The following is a 15,155-nucleotide window of genomic DNA, read 5'->3' on the forward strand; positions in this document are numbered from 1 at the left end:
CTGAGACTACTGGTAAGTGTATGGATTGTGTGCTTGTATTAGTAAAAAGCATTCAGTGTGGTAGCCTAGGAAAACTTCAACACTGCTTGAATCTCAGTGTGCTGATAGGTCGGGTTTTCTTGTACTAAATAATCTCACATTCTGCACCATCACAAACTTATTGGAGCTTTTTCTCCTGTGTGCATATGCAAATGCTTCTCTCCTGCTACTGTTTTACAGTGTCATTTTCTTAGGGCACTGTCAAGACATTTCTATAAATCTTATGGAGGTGCAGGGGAATTCAATCTTGAAAACTGAGAAACTAGGAAGTTACTTCGTAGTCAGTGTTCTTGTCTTCCTGTCCCTCCCCCTTGGATAGGTATTTTCAGGACAGGTATATCTTTGTTCTCTGACAGTGTTAGTTTATCTAGCTTATTTTGCTTTTCAACTTATGTGGGATTATTTTCATCTCCTATTTGCTAGGAGGTTGCTGTGATGGCCACATAGTTCTACAGGAATTGGTGGCAGACACCTCCTGTTCAAAATAGCATCTTAACTTTGAGGTTGGCAAAATTCTGTCTTTACCAGAAATATGACCATGAATGAACCTTGGTACAAAGTATAACACTGTAGAGTTGTAGTTACCTGTGGTAACTTCCTAATTGTGCAATATGCTAATGCTTAACTCTAGTATTTCACTTTATGTGCTTGGATAGTCCATTACTACTGTAAATACTCTTAACTTCTCTGTTCTAGGGTTATGATCGCTTACTAATAACATCTTGGGGTCACGACCCAGGAGTAGTTCCTACTTCAAATGTGCTCACAATGTTGAATGATGCTTTAACGCATTCTGCTGTTCTAATTCAGGTACAGAGTGCTCTGTATAAATGATGAAAACGTGCATAATTTTTTGAGTTAGGCTGTTACGTGGTAGAGGAGATAAACAATGTAGGTTGCTACACTTTTGCCAAGAGCTGAAAAATATGTTTAACTTTCTTAGCCAGTGCCGCTGTGATTCAGTGGTGGTTAAGACGTGGATTTTGAACTGAATGCATATTATGTATGCATTATTGTATTATGGGCAGACATAACAGAATTTTGCTAGCTAAAAATGAGATGGGGATTTATGGGAGTGGGGATGTAGGAAACTGGAATGAAAGTGAAGAGCCCACAAGCTTTTTAGACAGTAGTGGTATAAGGTAACTGAGAGTATGAAGTGTTATTTAAGTAGTGCACTTTTTTGGAGTGCTTGGTATTTAGCTCTTAGAGTAAAGTATGAGCAAAACATGCTTTTTATCACAAATAGCAGAAATAGAGTGGGTTTGTCTATTTGGGAGAAGTAAAATAACTTCCTCTTCCGTTTCTTTCATTCAACTGAACTCTCAGAATTAATCATTCAAATAAATACATGTTTAATATTGTAACAAACAAAATTACACATTCTCAGAGGCTCATTTGTGACAGCCTTGACTGCTCAAAAATGTTCTGTACTTACGGGTGGAAACTGTTTTGCTCAGCTATTAGGAAATCTGTTTATAACCACTAAATGGAGAGAAAAATTGCTCCTCTTCAGTGAAGTTTAACTTCATTGTGTTTACTCACATGGATTTTAGGGGGAAGGGTGTGATATTTTATTTAATTACTTATTTCAGCTAAGCAAGAACTTTAATGTATAAATATCTCAAGCTGCTTATTTGATTCATCAACTTGACTGGTACTCCCTAAAAGGGAGCACAAGTAGGACTAAGCTAAGCTGATGACTATATTTTTCTGTTCCTAATTTAATTTCTTGATGTTCAGGGGCATGGCATGCACGGAATGGGAGAAACAGTGCACATACCTTTCCCATTTGATGAAGCTGAGCAGCAGGGAGGTAACTGACTGTCTTTAATGTAATCTCTACACTAGCATATTTAATTTTATTGCACATTACCTTGTGCAGTAAGGTTGCAATAATCCTTTTAATACAGATTTTCTTGGACTTATGAGTCAACTTAGATGAGAAAAATTGAAAGACTATTTAAATGGTTGACAAGTCTGTTCTGAGCTTAGAGATATGGTCTTCTCCTTTCTATCTTCTCTGTCCTAATTAGAATGTGTTGTCTGGCCTCTTTTCTCTCCTCGCACAGATATAAAGAATTAACTTCCACAAACACCTCTGAGTCTTCCTTTGTGCATATTTGTTTATTAACTAGCATATTTATTAACTGCATAAATAAATCTTCTGTATAGTCTGTTCAGCATCTCTTAACTGTAGGACAGGTGAGACCAAAAATGAAGAAGCTTACTTTAAGTAGTAGTACTAGGAAATATTATGGAGTTTTTTTCCCCAGGAAGAGCTTTGCTAGCAAAATCTCCTATTCCTTCAAAGTTTGCCTAGCTCAACTGACTTTGAAAGGCAGGAATTAATGTGTTCTGAAATACTCCTTGATGAGTAGGACATAAGCTTTGGATAGTTGAGCCTTCCCAGCTGAGAGGTGTCGTAAAAGTATGAATTTTCAGGTATGAAATCTAAAGTTATTTAAGCTGCCACTCAGAAGAATCTGGGCCAACTAGAAGTAAAACTCACTTCCTAATTTAGTTTTTCCTAGGCTCAAAATTAGTTACTTTTATATTTGTTGTCACTGGGATGTCTGTTTTCTTCTGACTTGATGCTATGTGAAAAATCTTGAAGGCAAAATCCCTAAGTTCTAGCATGAGCGACTCAGTGTTGAAACTCCTTGTTACCCTGTAATACTGTATTGTAACTCTTCAGAATTTCAGATACTTGGAATGTGTATCTTGTATTGAATTTACCATAAAAGACGCTGGCACTGAAAGAGCTGGACATCAGATTCCAAGCTGCACCTTGCCAACTCTGCTGTCTGTATGTGTCTGTGAGAGAGAGATCATCTTCTGTTTGCATGTTTCTTCTTCCTTGGCTCTTCTACTGTACTATAAAATACCAATTACTGCTTGGTGTGAGAAGACTGTGATCACTTAGGTGTTATCGCAGATCTACCAATGTGATCATTAACCTGGAGCATTGCAAGAGAGGAAAATCCAGCTAAAAAATCTTAGCCTGGCCTAGAGACAAACTATATTATTATGGAGGAGGCTTCTACTAAACTAAGCTGGAATATGTGTTGTTTTCTACTAGACTTCTCTCGTGTGAACATGGGCATTCATACGGCTTTACAAATACTGAGAAACAAAGTAGACTTGCAGCATTTTTGTGGCTATGTCACTATGTTGAATCCTACAAGTCGGCATGCTAACAGAAAGCTGAGCGATGCTTCTGATGGAAGAGGTTAGTTAGCAATAATTGTCTTTTTTGGCTGTGTTCCCTTAATTTCACATACAACAACTTCAGCAAAGTTAAAGGGTTATAATTCTTTGATTTGGAACTCTACAAAATACTATCCAACACAGATAGGAACCCTTCTTTAGTGTGAATCTGTTGGCAATACTTACTAAGTACTTACTTGCTAATTCTTCTTTGTGACTAGCTCAAAAATAGAAAATACAGGCTGAAAATCACTGGACTAGAACAGTCAATAGAAGGAAAAAAAACTTCAAATCATTTAAAGTAAATTGTGCTGGTTTTGTATGCCAGGACTTAATCTTTAAGTGTGTTAAGGATCTCTAAGTGACTCTTTAGTCCTAAAATGAGTCAGGCCTACATTTCTCCATATCCCTTTCTCTAGTTTTTATTGCTGTATGGTCTTTGGGAAAATCCTGTGTTGTGTTCCTTACATCAGGTGGTATCTAAACTTATATTCACTTAAAAGTTTATGTAAGAATTACTTTACCTTTAGGAGAGGCTGAACTAGCATCGGGATCTGATGTAAATGGGAGCACAGAATCATTTGAGATGGTAATAGAAGAAACCTCAATGGATTCGGCAGTCAAGCAAAGCCTTGAAGGTAAAAACATGACAAATGGCTTGTACTAAACATTTTCAATCTGATCAGATATCTTATTTCTAAGGATCTGAACACATGTTGTTTAATTATTGTCTGGCACAGTAATGCGAACTGTTCTTCCTCTTTAAAATTCACATTCCCTTAAAATTTTTTGAGCAGTTCAGTAAATGAACTGTATTTAATAAGTATGAACTGTCCAGTGGATCCTGATCTGAGAGAACTGGTTCTAGGATCAATATTCTTGCTTTGTCTTTTCTTAAAATTTGGTTGTCTCTTGGTTTTCTTTCTGCAGTACCCACAACAGAACTGGAATGGGTTCCTCTGGAATTATGCTTTGGCATTCCACTCTTCAGCTCTGAGTTGAATCAGAAAGTCTGCAGAAAAATTGCCACTCATGGATTATGTAGAAAAGAAAGGTAAGCTTTAACTTACCAGCTACAGGTTTAACAGGTTGTATGTGTTATGCCCAGAGCTTCTGCAAAAAATTATAACCTATAACTCGATGACTATAGGAGCAGAACAGAGCTACGTTTCATAGAATACCTGAGTCTGGTGTGTAAGGTGGCTGCTTTTTGGCTCATAGATACCAGCTATGATGTACAATCTTGTAGTCCTTAGTTGCGGTAAGATTAAGAATAGGCTATGTTTGTAGTTTCTGCAAGGTGAAGATAAATTCTTTGTAGTAAACTGGCTATGACCAGATCAGGGGAAAAAAAGTAAATTTGGGTGCGTCCTACTCCTTTCCTCTTCCTAGCCTAGCACAGGTTTTCTTTCCTCCTCCCAACCCTCCTACCCCTGCCCTTGTTCCAAGGGAGAGGGAGCTTACTGGTAATGCTTTGATGTAAAATGCATTTAGCTCTTGTGGACATTTTCTTTACTATTGGTATCTTATTTGCTAAGTTTAATCATGGCTTATGATCAAGGTATCTTCTGCTTTTTACTGTAGCTTTTCTTTATGAAAGATTACTCTTTCAACAATGGGATTTTTGTGTTTGTGTTTTTGTTTGGCTGGGTTGTTTTTTTTTTTTTGGGGGGGAGTGCTTAGAGCTTGGTTCTGGGGACCAGAAATAAGGCTGCTTGAAAACATGGGTTAAGGATTTTATTATAGTAGTTGACCTGCTTTTTAACGTGTCACTACTCTGCTTCTTATAAGTCATATTACCAGACTGTCCTAGATAAGAATGAGACATGATAAAGCCTAATATATTATCTTATGTAAAACAGCATTTTTCAATGGCAATAGTTTCGCTTTAGCATGGTGTAATTGATAGGGAAAATAGCATTTAGCTGACTAGACTCAAGAGCAGATGAGATAGTTGAGCGCCTCTTCAGTGACGACAATATTATTAAGCTTTCTCTATGAAAGCTTTTAACTTTGTCACATGATGTTAGATACTACTAGACTTAATTGTGAGCAAGTTACTATGGTGTTAGTTTACTAGTAAACTATGTCCAAGGTGTGTAAATTTTTTTCTCTTTTTGTTTTTGACAGCCTTCAAAAACTCTTACATTCCAGTAGAAAGCTGTCTCTTCAGGTCCTTAATTTTGTTCATTCATTCCAGGTAAGGAACAATAATCCAGATGTAAATCACTCTTTAAGGTCTGTCATCCCTTTTTGCCCTCCTCCTTGCCATTCCTGGGTGTATGGAAACACACATGGTTTGTTTTATTTGCTTTCTTCTTTAAATGGTAACGGTATTAAGAGCACTATCAACCTCAAATTCTACTGGTAGCAAGAAGTGAGTACTTCCCTATCCCTTTTCTAGCCTTATTTAATACTTGTTTCTTAACTTCTGTGGTTACATCTTGTGTGTAATTAGTTTCGTAGTTATTTTTTATGGGACTTGCACAGCAGAATTGTTTGTTACTCCTCCTGTTACAGCAACCTACTCTGCTGGTTACTTGGTTGCTTCTTAGATGTGTTAGGGAGATTTAGTGCAAACCATGGATATGCTAATCTTTTGAGATTTTTGTCTGCATCTCAAGTCAACTGTGTTCTCTTGGGAAAAAATAAAATACATTAACATGTATTTTGTACCAGCATACTTTTTGCATTTGTCCTAAGATCCTATAGAACTTGGTGTTGAAAGACTATAAATATGTAAAATTGCGTACTCTGGGAGGATTTCTTAAGAGCATAGATAGAGAATAGGTGCCTTGTTTAGCAAGCAAGGAGGAATGCCAGGTCCACAGCCTGCTATAATTCTGCATGGAAGTCTATGCTAGCAAGGCATATCCACATGTAACATGGAATCTGCTTAGCTCCTTATGCCTTATGATACTTTTCAGTCGGGGAAGGAACTTGCAGGTTACTTAACCAGGTAGTATTATGGATGATGTGACCCTGAAACTGCTTCCTCATGAGAATGTTGGAGATTCCTAGTAGGTTTGAAGCCTTGAAACCATCTGTCAAACAGCCTCAAGTGACTCCTGTCCTAATCTCTTCGATGTTATCTGAGATACACTTTTAGAATCATAGAATAGAATCACAGAATCATTAAGGTTGGAAAAGACCTCTAAGATCAAGTCCAAACATCAACCCAACATCCTAAACCATGCCCTGAACTGCCATGTCTACATGTTTTTTGAACACCCCCAGAGATGGTGACTCAACCACCTCTCTGGGCAGCCTGTTCCAATGCCTGACCACTCTTTCAGCGAAGAAATGTTTCCTAATATCCAATGTAAACCTCCCCTGGTGCAACTTGAGGACGTTTCCTCTTCTCCTATTGTTTGTTACTTGGGAGAAGAGTCCACCACTCACCTCCCTACAGCCTCCTTTCAGGTAGTTGTAGAGAGCAATAAGGTCTCCCCTCAGCCTTCTCTTCTCCAGGCTAAACAACGCCAGTTCCCTCATAAGACTTGTTCTTCAGACCCTTCACTAGCTTCATTGCCCTTCTTTGGACACGCTCCAGCACCTCAATGTCCTTCTTGTACTGAGGGGCCCAAAACTGAACACAGTGTTTGAGGTGTGGCCTCACCAGTGCCGAGTACAGGGGCACAATCACTGCCCTGCTCCTGCTGACCACACTATTCCTGACACAAGCCAGGATGCTGTTGGCCTTCTTGGCCACCTGGGCACACTGCTGGCTCATGTTCAGCTGGCTGTCAGCCAACACCCCTAGGTCCTTTTCAGCTGTGCAGCTCTCTGGCCACTCTTCCCCAAGCCTGTAGTGCTGCATGGGGTTGTTGTGACCAAAGCGCGGGAGCCAGCTCTTGGCCTTGTTGAACCTCATATAATTGGCCTCAGCCCATTGATCCAGCCTGCCCAGGTCCCTCTGTAGAACATTCTTACCCTTGAGCAGATCAACGCTTCCGCCCATCTTGGTGTCGTCTGCAAACTTACCGAGGGTGCACTCGATCCCTTCATACAGATCATTGATAAAGATACTAAACAAGACTAGGATTTCTTGATGATGATCTGTATAGAGAGGGGAAAAAAGAAAGAAGATGCTGAAGTGATTTTTAAGCTGAGAAAACCAAAATTCTGGGAAATGCAACTACTCAAAATATGGTCAAGTCAGTGTCTCCAAATATACGTATAGCTCTTAGCACAGTATGAGATAAAGAGCAGTATGATAGTTGTCCTGAAGATTTTAGAGCTTTACATTCACTTTGCTAGGTCCTTCCTTCAATTTTAAGCATCAGGCTTCTCTGAAGATTTCTTGGAAGCCGAATAATGCGTGCACAGATGCAGCTGAGGCAACTGCATGTTTATTTTATGCTTCCCTTTATTCTGTTTTCACTTCCATTATTTTTGGTATTTATTGGATTAAAGTAACAGACTTCAGAAACACGAAGTGTATTTGCAGACTCGATTAACCTGTAATATTCTACCAGTTAAAGCCTTAATTATTTGTCTTCGTTTTAAGACACTTTTTTTTTTCCCCTGTTGCTTTTAGGAAGGTATTTCAGCGTTGGATCAGCTCCATGATGCTGGTTCCTCAAGCTCACTTTTGCAGCCTATTTCTGCAGATATGGGTGTTCCACTTCCTGCCAAGAATCTCATCTTCAAAGAAGGTGTATTATCTGAATGGAATGGATGGTCCCCTTCCTCAGTTTTTTTCAGCCACACCTAAGGAACAGGTCAAATAGGGATTCTCATGCATTGATCACTAAATGCCTTTCTTCTATTATGGTTAATTCCTAGTGCCAACCACTAAGAAGTGTACTGCTGCTGCAGCATAACCCATGTGAAAGTAGTGTTAAAAAAATGTGTTGTGTTGCAGTATTGGGGAAATGCTTAAACCGTCTAGAACTTGTTACTCATTACTGCATATCTTGCTGCAACGAGGAGCTTTTTAGCTGTCAGCACTATTTTTATCTTGAGACAATCTTTCTTTTATAAATAAACACGTCCTTTCTAGGCTTTCTGATGATTGTTAAATTTCTATGCTGTCACCACAAAATTGCAATAGTAGTTTTCTATGTTCGTTACTCAGACATAAACTCTGTTTAGTTTTGTACTGTATTACTGAAAATCTTTCCATATAAAGGTAAGAGATTTGGCTCTTCCTCTGAAAGCTCAGTGATACCTACTGTTTAAAAAAGAAGTATCATGGTGATATGGGACACTAAGAATTGTTGAATTCTGTATGTCAGCTTAAATGCTGTGGCCTTGCCAAATCAGTACAATGGGAAGAGATTTGATGCTTGCAGGAGGCTGAGTTAGTGCAAACTCAAAGGTCTGCTGATGACTTAAGGCCACTTTGAAGATGAGTGGTACACTTTCATCTCGGGCACAATTTGATGGAGGTGTGGAATTACGGAAGGGCTGAAGTGGTTGGCTCTGTTCATGGGGTTCTCCATGATAAGGGATTCTTCTTCCTGTTTGTATGAAACCAGGAGTGTCTAAGATTTGGTCACTCTTGAATTAGTCCCTCATTGTTATTTGAAGCTGGTGATGATTCCTGTAGGAAAAATCCTGATGTCATAAGTTGAGTTTAAGGTAGATAATGAGATCTGTCCTGTTGATTAATATTTGAAAGAACAAAGCTCTTGATTTTTCACATGACAGACATTAGCAAAGGAAGAACAGCAGAGGATGTGTAGTCAGAGACTTCTCTGAATCTGTATTCCTTGAACCATTAGCTGCTGATTATGACAAACATTAACAGTGAGCTGTTTTACCTAAAATCATGTTCTGGCTCTATTTGTGGGGGATGTTCTTATGTAGCATGATTTCACTTTTGTTTGTATTGGGCATTATCAACTTTTTGTCAGCTTGAAAAAAAGAAGTCTGTCCCAGTTAGCATGAGGAGAACAAGAGATGTAAAATGTTAAGACTTTTAACCCAGCCGTCTAAAGTACTCTACCAACTGTCTTCTTTACTGGAGCTGCTAATTAAAAATGAGGCTTAACCATCCTGTCATTAGTAGCCTACAATACATAATGGACCAAGAATCCGTGGCATAGATGATGCTGGATAACAGCAAGGAGAAAAATGGCAACATTTGGGTTTGTATGCTGTTCTGTGTGGCTGTAAGAAAAAAACATGAGAAGTTTGAAAAGGACAAACGTACTGCGATAGGATAATGCAGTGGCTTCAGTTACAACTGTGAAAATTTCATTCTTTTTTTCCTTTGCTTTACATACATTCCTAAAGCGTAAGCATAGGACTTGCGCTCTAAGAAACTGGAAGTCTGTAGTACTTCAGTTTGCTCAGTGCTGCTTTCTTATGCCAGTTTTTGTATTTTACCAACAGCAGCTGAACTTAGTATTCTGTGAATATTGCAGAGCTAGATTATCTATATCAAGTCGATCATTTACACTACAGTGACTTTTGTACCGGCTGTGCATACTCTCCCTAGCATTTTCTTAAGTTGCCTTATTTCCCTCAAAATAAATTAAAGAGGAATTGGATGTCAATCTGCTAGAAACAGCAGAGGAAACGTTTACTGCGAGAATTGTTATGCGGACATTAAGCCAATATCTCGCACTGTAGAGGAACTAAGCAATAGGTGATGGCTTACACTTTCACTACTATAAATGTTACTCTTAAGTGCTACAGTGAGCTGTAGTAGATGAGCTAGCCTGGCATATTGTATTGAATTTTGTCATCCACTGTGTATACTAGTATATAAAGTGATGATAACGCAAGTTGGATGGAAGTTTGAAAATGGATGAAAATTTCTTCTTCTCACTGCATATTCTTCAGTGTTAGTAAGTGAAGGATACCCTTCGTTATTAGGTTGTCTAAAGTAAAGTTTCTAAATAAAAGTAGCCTGCTCTTCAGAGTTGTTCAATACCCATAAATCTTACAGTTGATGGTGAGAATTCCAGATATGTTGCAGTTTTTTAGAACTCAAGCCACTCTAATTTAGGTGCTTCAACACTAGTTTAGGAACTTAAATGTTCAAGTCTGCATATCTGAAGTTTACTGAATAGATTGCAACCAAAGAAGTCCATAAAATACCTGAAGCTTGACTACAGCTCCAGTGCTTGGGATGGTCCAGAGGCTTTGCTCAAAGTGTGTGACTTTTGTTTTAAATATGGTGTAAAAAATAAGATCTCAAAGATACCAAAAGAATCTATTTTATATTGTATTGCAAATAAAGACAAATAAAATCAATTTCTCTTCTTCAGGTAGTTTTATTGACAGTGGGGAAAAATCTCAAACATCACACATTGTAAAGCTGTTTTAAGTTCCTGTCTTCAGCAAGATTTTTAACTTGCAGAGAGAGGTTGGTTTTGTGCTTTGGCACAACCCAATTAGTATTCAGCCTAGGTGGTTATACCTGCCAATGTTCAGGAGCCAGCTAGAAAGTGTGCTATGTATGTTTTCAGGTTTTTTGATCGTGACTTACTATTTCACATTTTTTTCCCCTCTTCCATTATTGTTCTCAAATTTTCCTTTTTTGGTGTTCCAAATAGTTTGTGTTTTGAAGGTTTTAAAGTATGTAACTGAATACAGTTGCATTCTTCTAGTGTGACATTGTTAATATTATGCATCGAATTGTATGAAGTCTGTGTTCAATTAAATTATTGGCACATGTAACAAATGTTTACAAATAAACAGTGGTGTAGGTCAAACCATGTGCAGAATCCTTCACGGGCAGTAGGTCTCTTCTTGGGCACAGCAGGAAGATGCCACTTTCTCACTACTGTATTGCTCGAGACTACCAAATGTCATCGAAGCCGCTTTTCCCTGTATGCGTGCAATTCTGCAGAAATGCCATATTATCAATGGAAACCCCTTATTTTATTGTAGTCTTCTCCATAACGTATGCTTAACCTCTAAGAGGAAGGGAAAGTTCAAAAGGATGATGTATGCTCTGTATACTCTTTTCAGCCACAATCTAAACCTGTAGTGTTCGATACTGGATATTTGAAGGCACTTGTGCATGTGGTGTCTTTAACAGTTTTCTTTGACTAAAGACATTTTTTGACTGGGAACTTGGAAGAAATAAGACCAAATTTGTCATTTGTCTTTCTTTAAAGTAATCCAGGCCAAGGATTCATCCTAGCAGTGTAACTGCAGAGATTCTGACTGACTATAGTATAAAGAAGAAATACAGACCTAGATGGTGAAAGAAATGTAATAACCTCCTCCTTGGGTTCGAACCTTCCTTCTATCTTAGATTTTCTTGAGAATGTGTATGTAACTGTCTTCCCTTCCACCCACACCCCCCCAGCTTCAAGTCCTTTTGTTCCACTTGAATACTTTAAATGCATGCCTCTAGCTTTGTCATTGTGATAGAGCACGAGGCTCCTTTAGGACCACAGCTGAAATTCATCTGGTTTTATTGTTCAGCACTTAAAGCTAATATTAATCCTTCTCCCCATTTCCTGGAACAAAGCCAAGCTTTTTAATGCTTTTTGAAGAAGGCTTTGGGTGTCTTTGATAATCAAGATCATTTTGCTTAGGAACCACTTGCTACAAATGCCTTTTGGAAATGGGCCTTCTGGTGAGCTGGGACTGGGCAGGCTTTAGGAATTGAGCTGGGCTCAGAGACATAAAGTATTTCTGGGGCTGCAGTGAGGTATGTAGCTCAGGGATCCATCTCTGTCTTCAGTAACGCAGGCTTTAGGCTTGCAGGTACCTCCTTGTATCCTTAATTCGTTAGGTGATTCTGCACAGCTTCGCAAAGTGAATTAAAAGTGTCAGTATGTGAATACCATGATGGAGGCATTAGTTTGTGACCGTTTTAATGACTACTGATATTGGATTCCTGCAAATAAATGGAGACCTAATTTGTTTAATTGTTGTCCCTTTACATTAAGGATCTATGTACTGTCTCTCTAGGCTCTCCCTCTCCATCCTTTGCTTTCCCCTCTACCCTCCCAACCACTCAAAGAAAACAGTTGTTCCATGTCCCAGCAGAACTGTGATAGAACCTCAAAATAGGTGCACAGGTGACCCATGTTTTCTCCTCATATCTTTCTGTACTAAAGCAATTTAATTTCTTAAAATTGCTTATTGTTGGTCCCTCCCCACCCCCGCAAAGGATATGAGGAAAAGCTTTTTTTGCAATTAAGGCAGTCAAGTATTGGAGCAGGCTGCACAGTGGTGTTGTACAGCCCCCATCTGTGGAGGTTTTCAGAAATACTGGATAAAGCCCTGAACAACTTCATCTGATCTCATGGTTGACCTTGCTCTGAGCAGGTGGTTGGACTACAGACTACCTGGGGTACTTTTCAACCTCCATTATTCTATGCTCCTGGCTATAAAATACATGAAGTGATTTCATACACTTGTTGTTTAAGTAGGGCAGGGTCAAATGCTAGACAAAATTCAAATTGTGGGTTTGGAGGACGCTAGTATAGCAGAACATTCAGCCAGTAATACAGCACAACACATTTTTGTATAACTATATAGTTCATTGCTACTAAACTATCAGCATTAGACCAGCTTTATGAATGTGGTGCCAGCTACTTTGAGCCGGTGACAAGAGAACTTGATAGCAACAAGAAGGCTGGGGCTAGAGACCGGGGCAGCAGCAAAGTACTGAGGACTGAGACCTTGAACAAGGGGGGTGATGCTGCTGAGAACGGCAGCAAGGAACCATGTGGCCACAGCATCTTGTAAGCTGTTGATGTGCTTCCAGGTTCTGTCTTACCTGCTGGTGTCTGGTATGGGGGGAATTTACTGCTTTCCTCATCCAGCAGCTCTGAATAGCTTATGCGGCCTCACGCTCTGGGTGTGAGTTTTGCTGCTGAGAAACCCACACCGCTGTTTCAGCTGCGGCTCTCTAGAAGTAGTGGGTTTTCTTCTGCAGCTCTGTTATGTAGGTCGGTACTGGAAGGTTTTTTTTTGGTGGTTACTGGCAGCTAACCTGACTTCCTCACCTCAGAGGCTGCTTTTCTATTGACTTTTCTATCCTATTGTGTTTGGGGTTTTTTTTCCCCATGTGAAAGACAGAAATGCTAATGAACTGTCTGAATCATTTATTTCTTGAGGTAACGTGTCTGTAGAAACCATCTCAGCTGAAAAAAATGCACTATGAGAAACTAAAGAGATGTGTTGCAAGGCTTTCATAGCTTGTTCCATCGTGTCTTCTGAATTGCTTCTGTCCTGTATAAGTCAATGATAGTATCACTTGAGAACAGTGGTTTCTGTGTTTGTCTTGTTTCAACCTATTTGCCATTTGGTTTGTAAATGAATTAGGGTTTAGTTCTTTTATGGTTTTATCATCATAAGACTTAAACTTGTTTTTCCTGGACTGTAGCTTTTGCCAGCTTTCTTTCTATAGGCAGAAAAGCTATCACGTTTTCTGTGATGCCCTTTTTTTTCTTGATGCTTTGTATCTTGCGGGTTTTTGCACTTCAGCCTCAGCTGTTTGCCTGTGGCTACCCTACGTGTCCCTCTTGGTCACTTTACACTGTGCTTGTCACGCACGTGCAAAATCTAACCTTGAATCTCTGCTTATGTCTTTCGTGTTATTAATTATATTTATGTGGGTTTTTTTTCTTGTCTAAAGCCTTTAGCAAGCTCAAAACTTTTCCTCAGCACAGTTATTGCATAAAGTCCAATATGGGGGTAGAAGGACCTCTGCTACTCTGTTTTCCATCTCTATTTTCCAAGCACATGGGCTTTTGTCCTAGCCACAAGTCTGCTTTTCAACCACCTGTTTGAAGGGTAGCATTGCGTACATTGATAGCTCTAAATTTCTGAGGGTTATGTGGGCCTTTACTTCCAAGGCGCTGCTGAATTCAGACGTGGGTTCAGGCATGGTTTCTGATTGAATGATTTGGCTTGGCAAGACACTCTTTTGTTGTTTCTTCAATTTATAAGTAAGCTTCTTCAAAAGCTACAGGGCAACAGGGTCCCTGGTCCCAAGAAGAGAGATATTTAGAAACAACAGGAAGAATTAAGTCACTTGTCATGAATAAAATGTTCCACGTAACATTGACACTAAATGTATATGGCATGTCTATAAGCCACGAGGTTCAGTGAGTATAGTCTTGGCCCAATGTTGTTGACTGTAAAGAGTCATTGCAGTAGAAGGAATATATTCAACTGGGAAACAGAAGTGGAAATGAAAAGAAGCTAGTGATGAGAAAAGGGAAGGAATAATAGTCTAGAAAAGTGCTGGGAGAAGGGGAGAAGTGTCTGTCTGGCCTGTTATATCCTAGAGCTCCCTCTCATGGAATAGAGAAATGGAAATGAACCTCTTAATTACAAGTCCTAAGGGACAATTTCTACCCCAAAAAATCTGGGAAGGAAGTTAGACACAAAAATGAAGGTGCTGAGCATGTAGCAGGGAGAAGAAATAGAAATGGAAAAGTACTTCCGTGGTTTATTTTTCCAGCTCTCAGAACTCCTTCGAACAATCAACGTGAATTGGCCTAGATTGCATTTTCACTCGTTGTATAAAAACAAAAAACGTTTTGAAAATGAGTGATGAAGTTTTACTCCAATCACTTTTTAAATTAAATCAGATCCAGTAGCTGGCATACTCTGAAATCATGTGCTTGTTTAACTGGACTATACAGTGCGAGTGATGCAGTAGGACTTACCACGCTGAGGTTTCTAGACACACAAATGTCTTGCCCGGTAGGTGTCAGCACTTCTCCTGTTATTGTCTTCCAGCAACAGGCAGCTTCAGTGAAAAACAGTGTATTTCGTTTTTTTTTAATTAAGGTACACTTGAGGTGGATGTTCTTTGCTGGTGAACACTGCTGAACTAAGACAATCCTATGTAATTAACCGACAGAGCTCTGCTTACTCGATAAAGAGGCTTCAGAAAATAGACTTAGTTAAAATGTTACTTGCGGAGTACCATATAGCTGTTTATAAAAGTATCTAAAAAATAGGACTAAGTCTTT

At 39.1% G+C, this 15,155-nt stretch overlaps 1 protein-coding gene across 1 annotated transcript in view; it reads left to right on the plus strand.

The window, feature by feature from the left end:
- The window catches only part of FAM91A1 (family with sequence similarity 91 member A1), a 29,918-nt gene extending 18,985 nt beyond the window's left edge, over positions 1 to 10,933 (plus strand). The window contains exons 18-24 of the mRNA XM_075085759.1: positions 736 to 849; positions 1,783 to 1,855; positions 3,122 to 3,271; positions 3,780 to 3,887; positions 4,180 to 4,303; positions 5,380 to 5,449; positions 7,790 to 10,933. Of these exons, the coding sequence (XP_074941860.1) occupies positions 736 to 849; positions 1,783 to 1,855; positions 3,122 to 3,271; positions 3,780 to 3,887; positions 4,180 to 4,303; positions 5,380 to 5,449; positions 7,790 to 7,966 (816 nt within the window). The 3' untranslated portion in view covers positions 7,967 to 10,933. The remainder of the gene's footprint in view (positions 1 to 735; positions 850 to 1,782; positions 1,856 to 3,121; positions 3,272 to 3,779; positions 3,888 to 4,179; positions 4,304 to 5,379; positions 5,450 to 7,789) is intronic.
- The last annotated feature ends 4,222 nt before the right edge of the window (positions 10,934 to 15,155 follow it).

The sequence above is a fragment of the Phalacrocorax aristotelis genome, chromosome 2 (genome assembly GCF_949628215.1).
Source record: "Phalacrocorax aristotelis chromosome 2, bGulAri2.1, whole genome shotgun sequence".
Taxonomy (NCBI): Eukaryota; Metazoa; Chordata; class Aves; order Suliformes; family Phalacrocoracidae; genus Phalacrocorax; species Phalacrocorax aristotelis.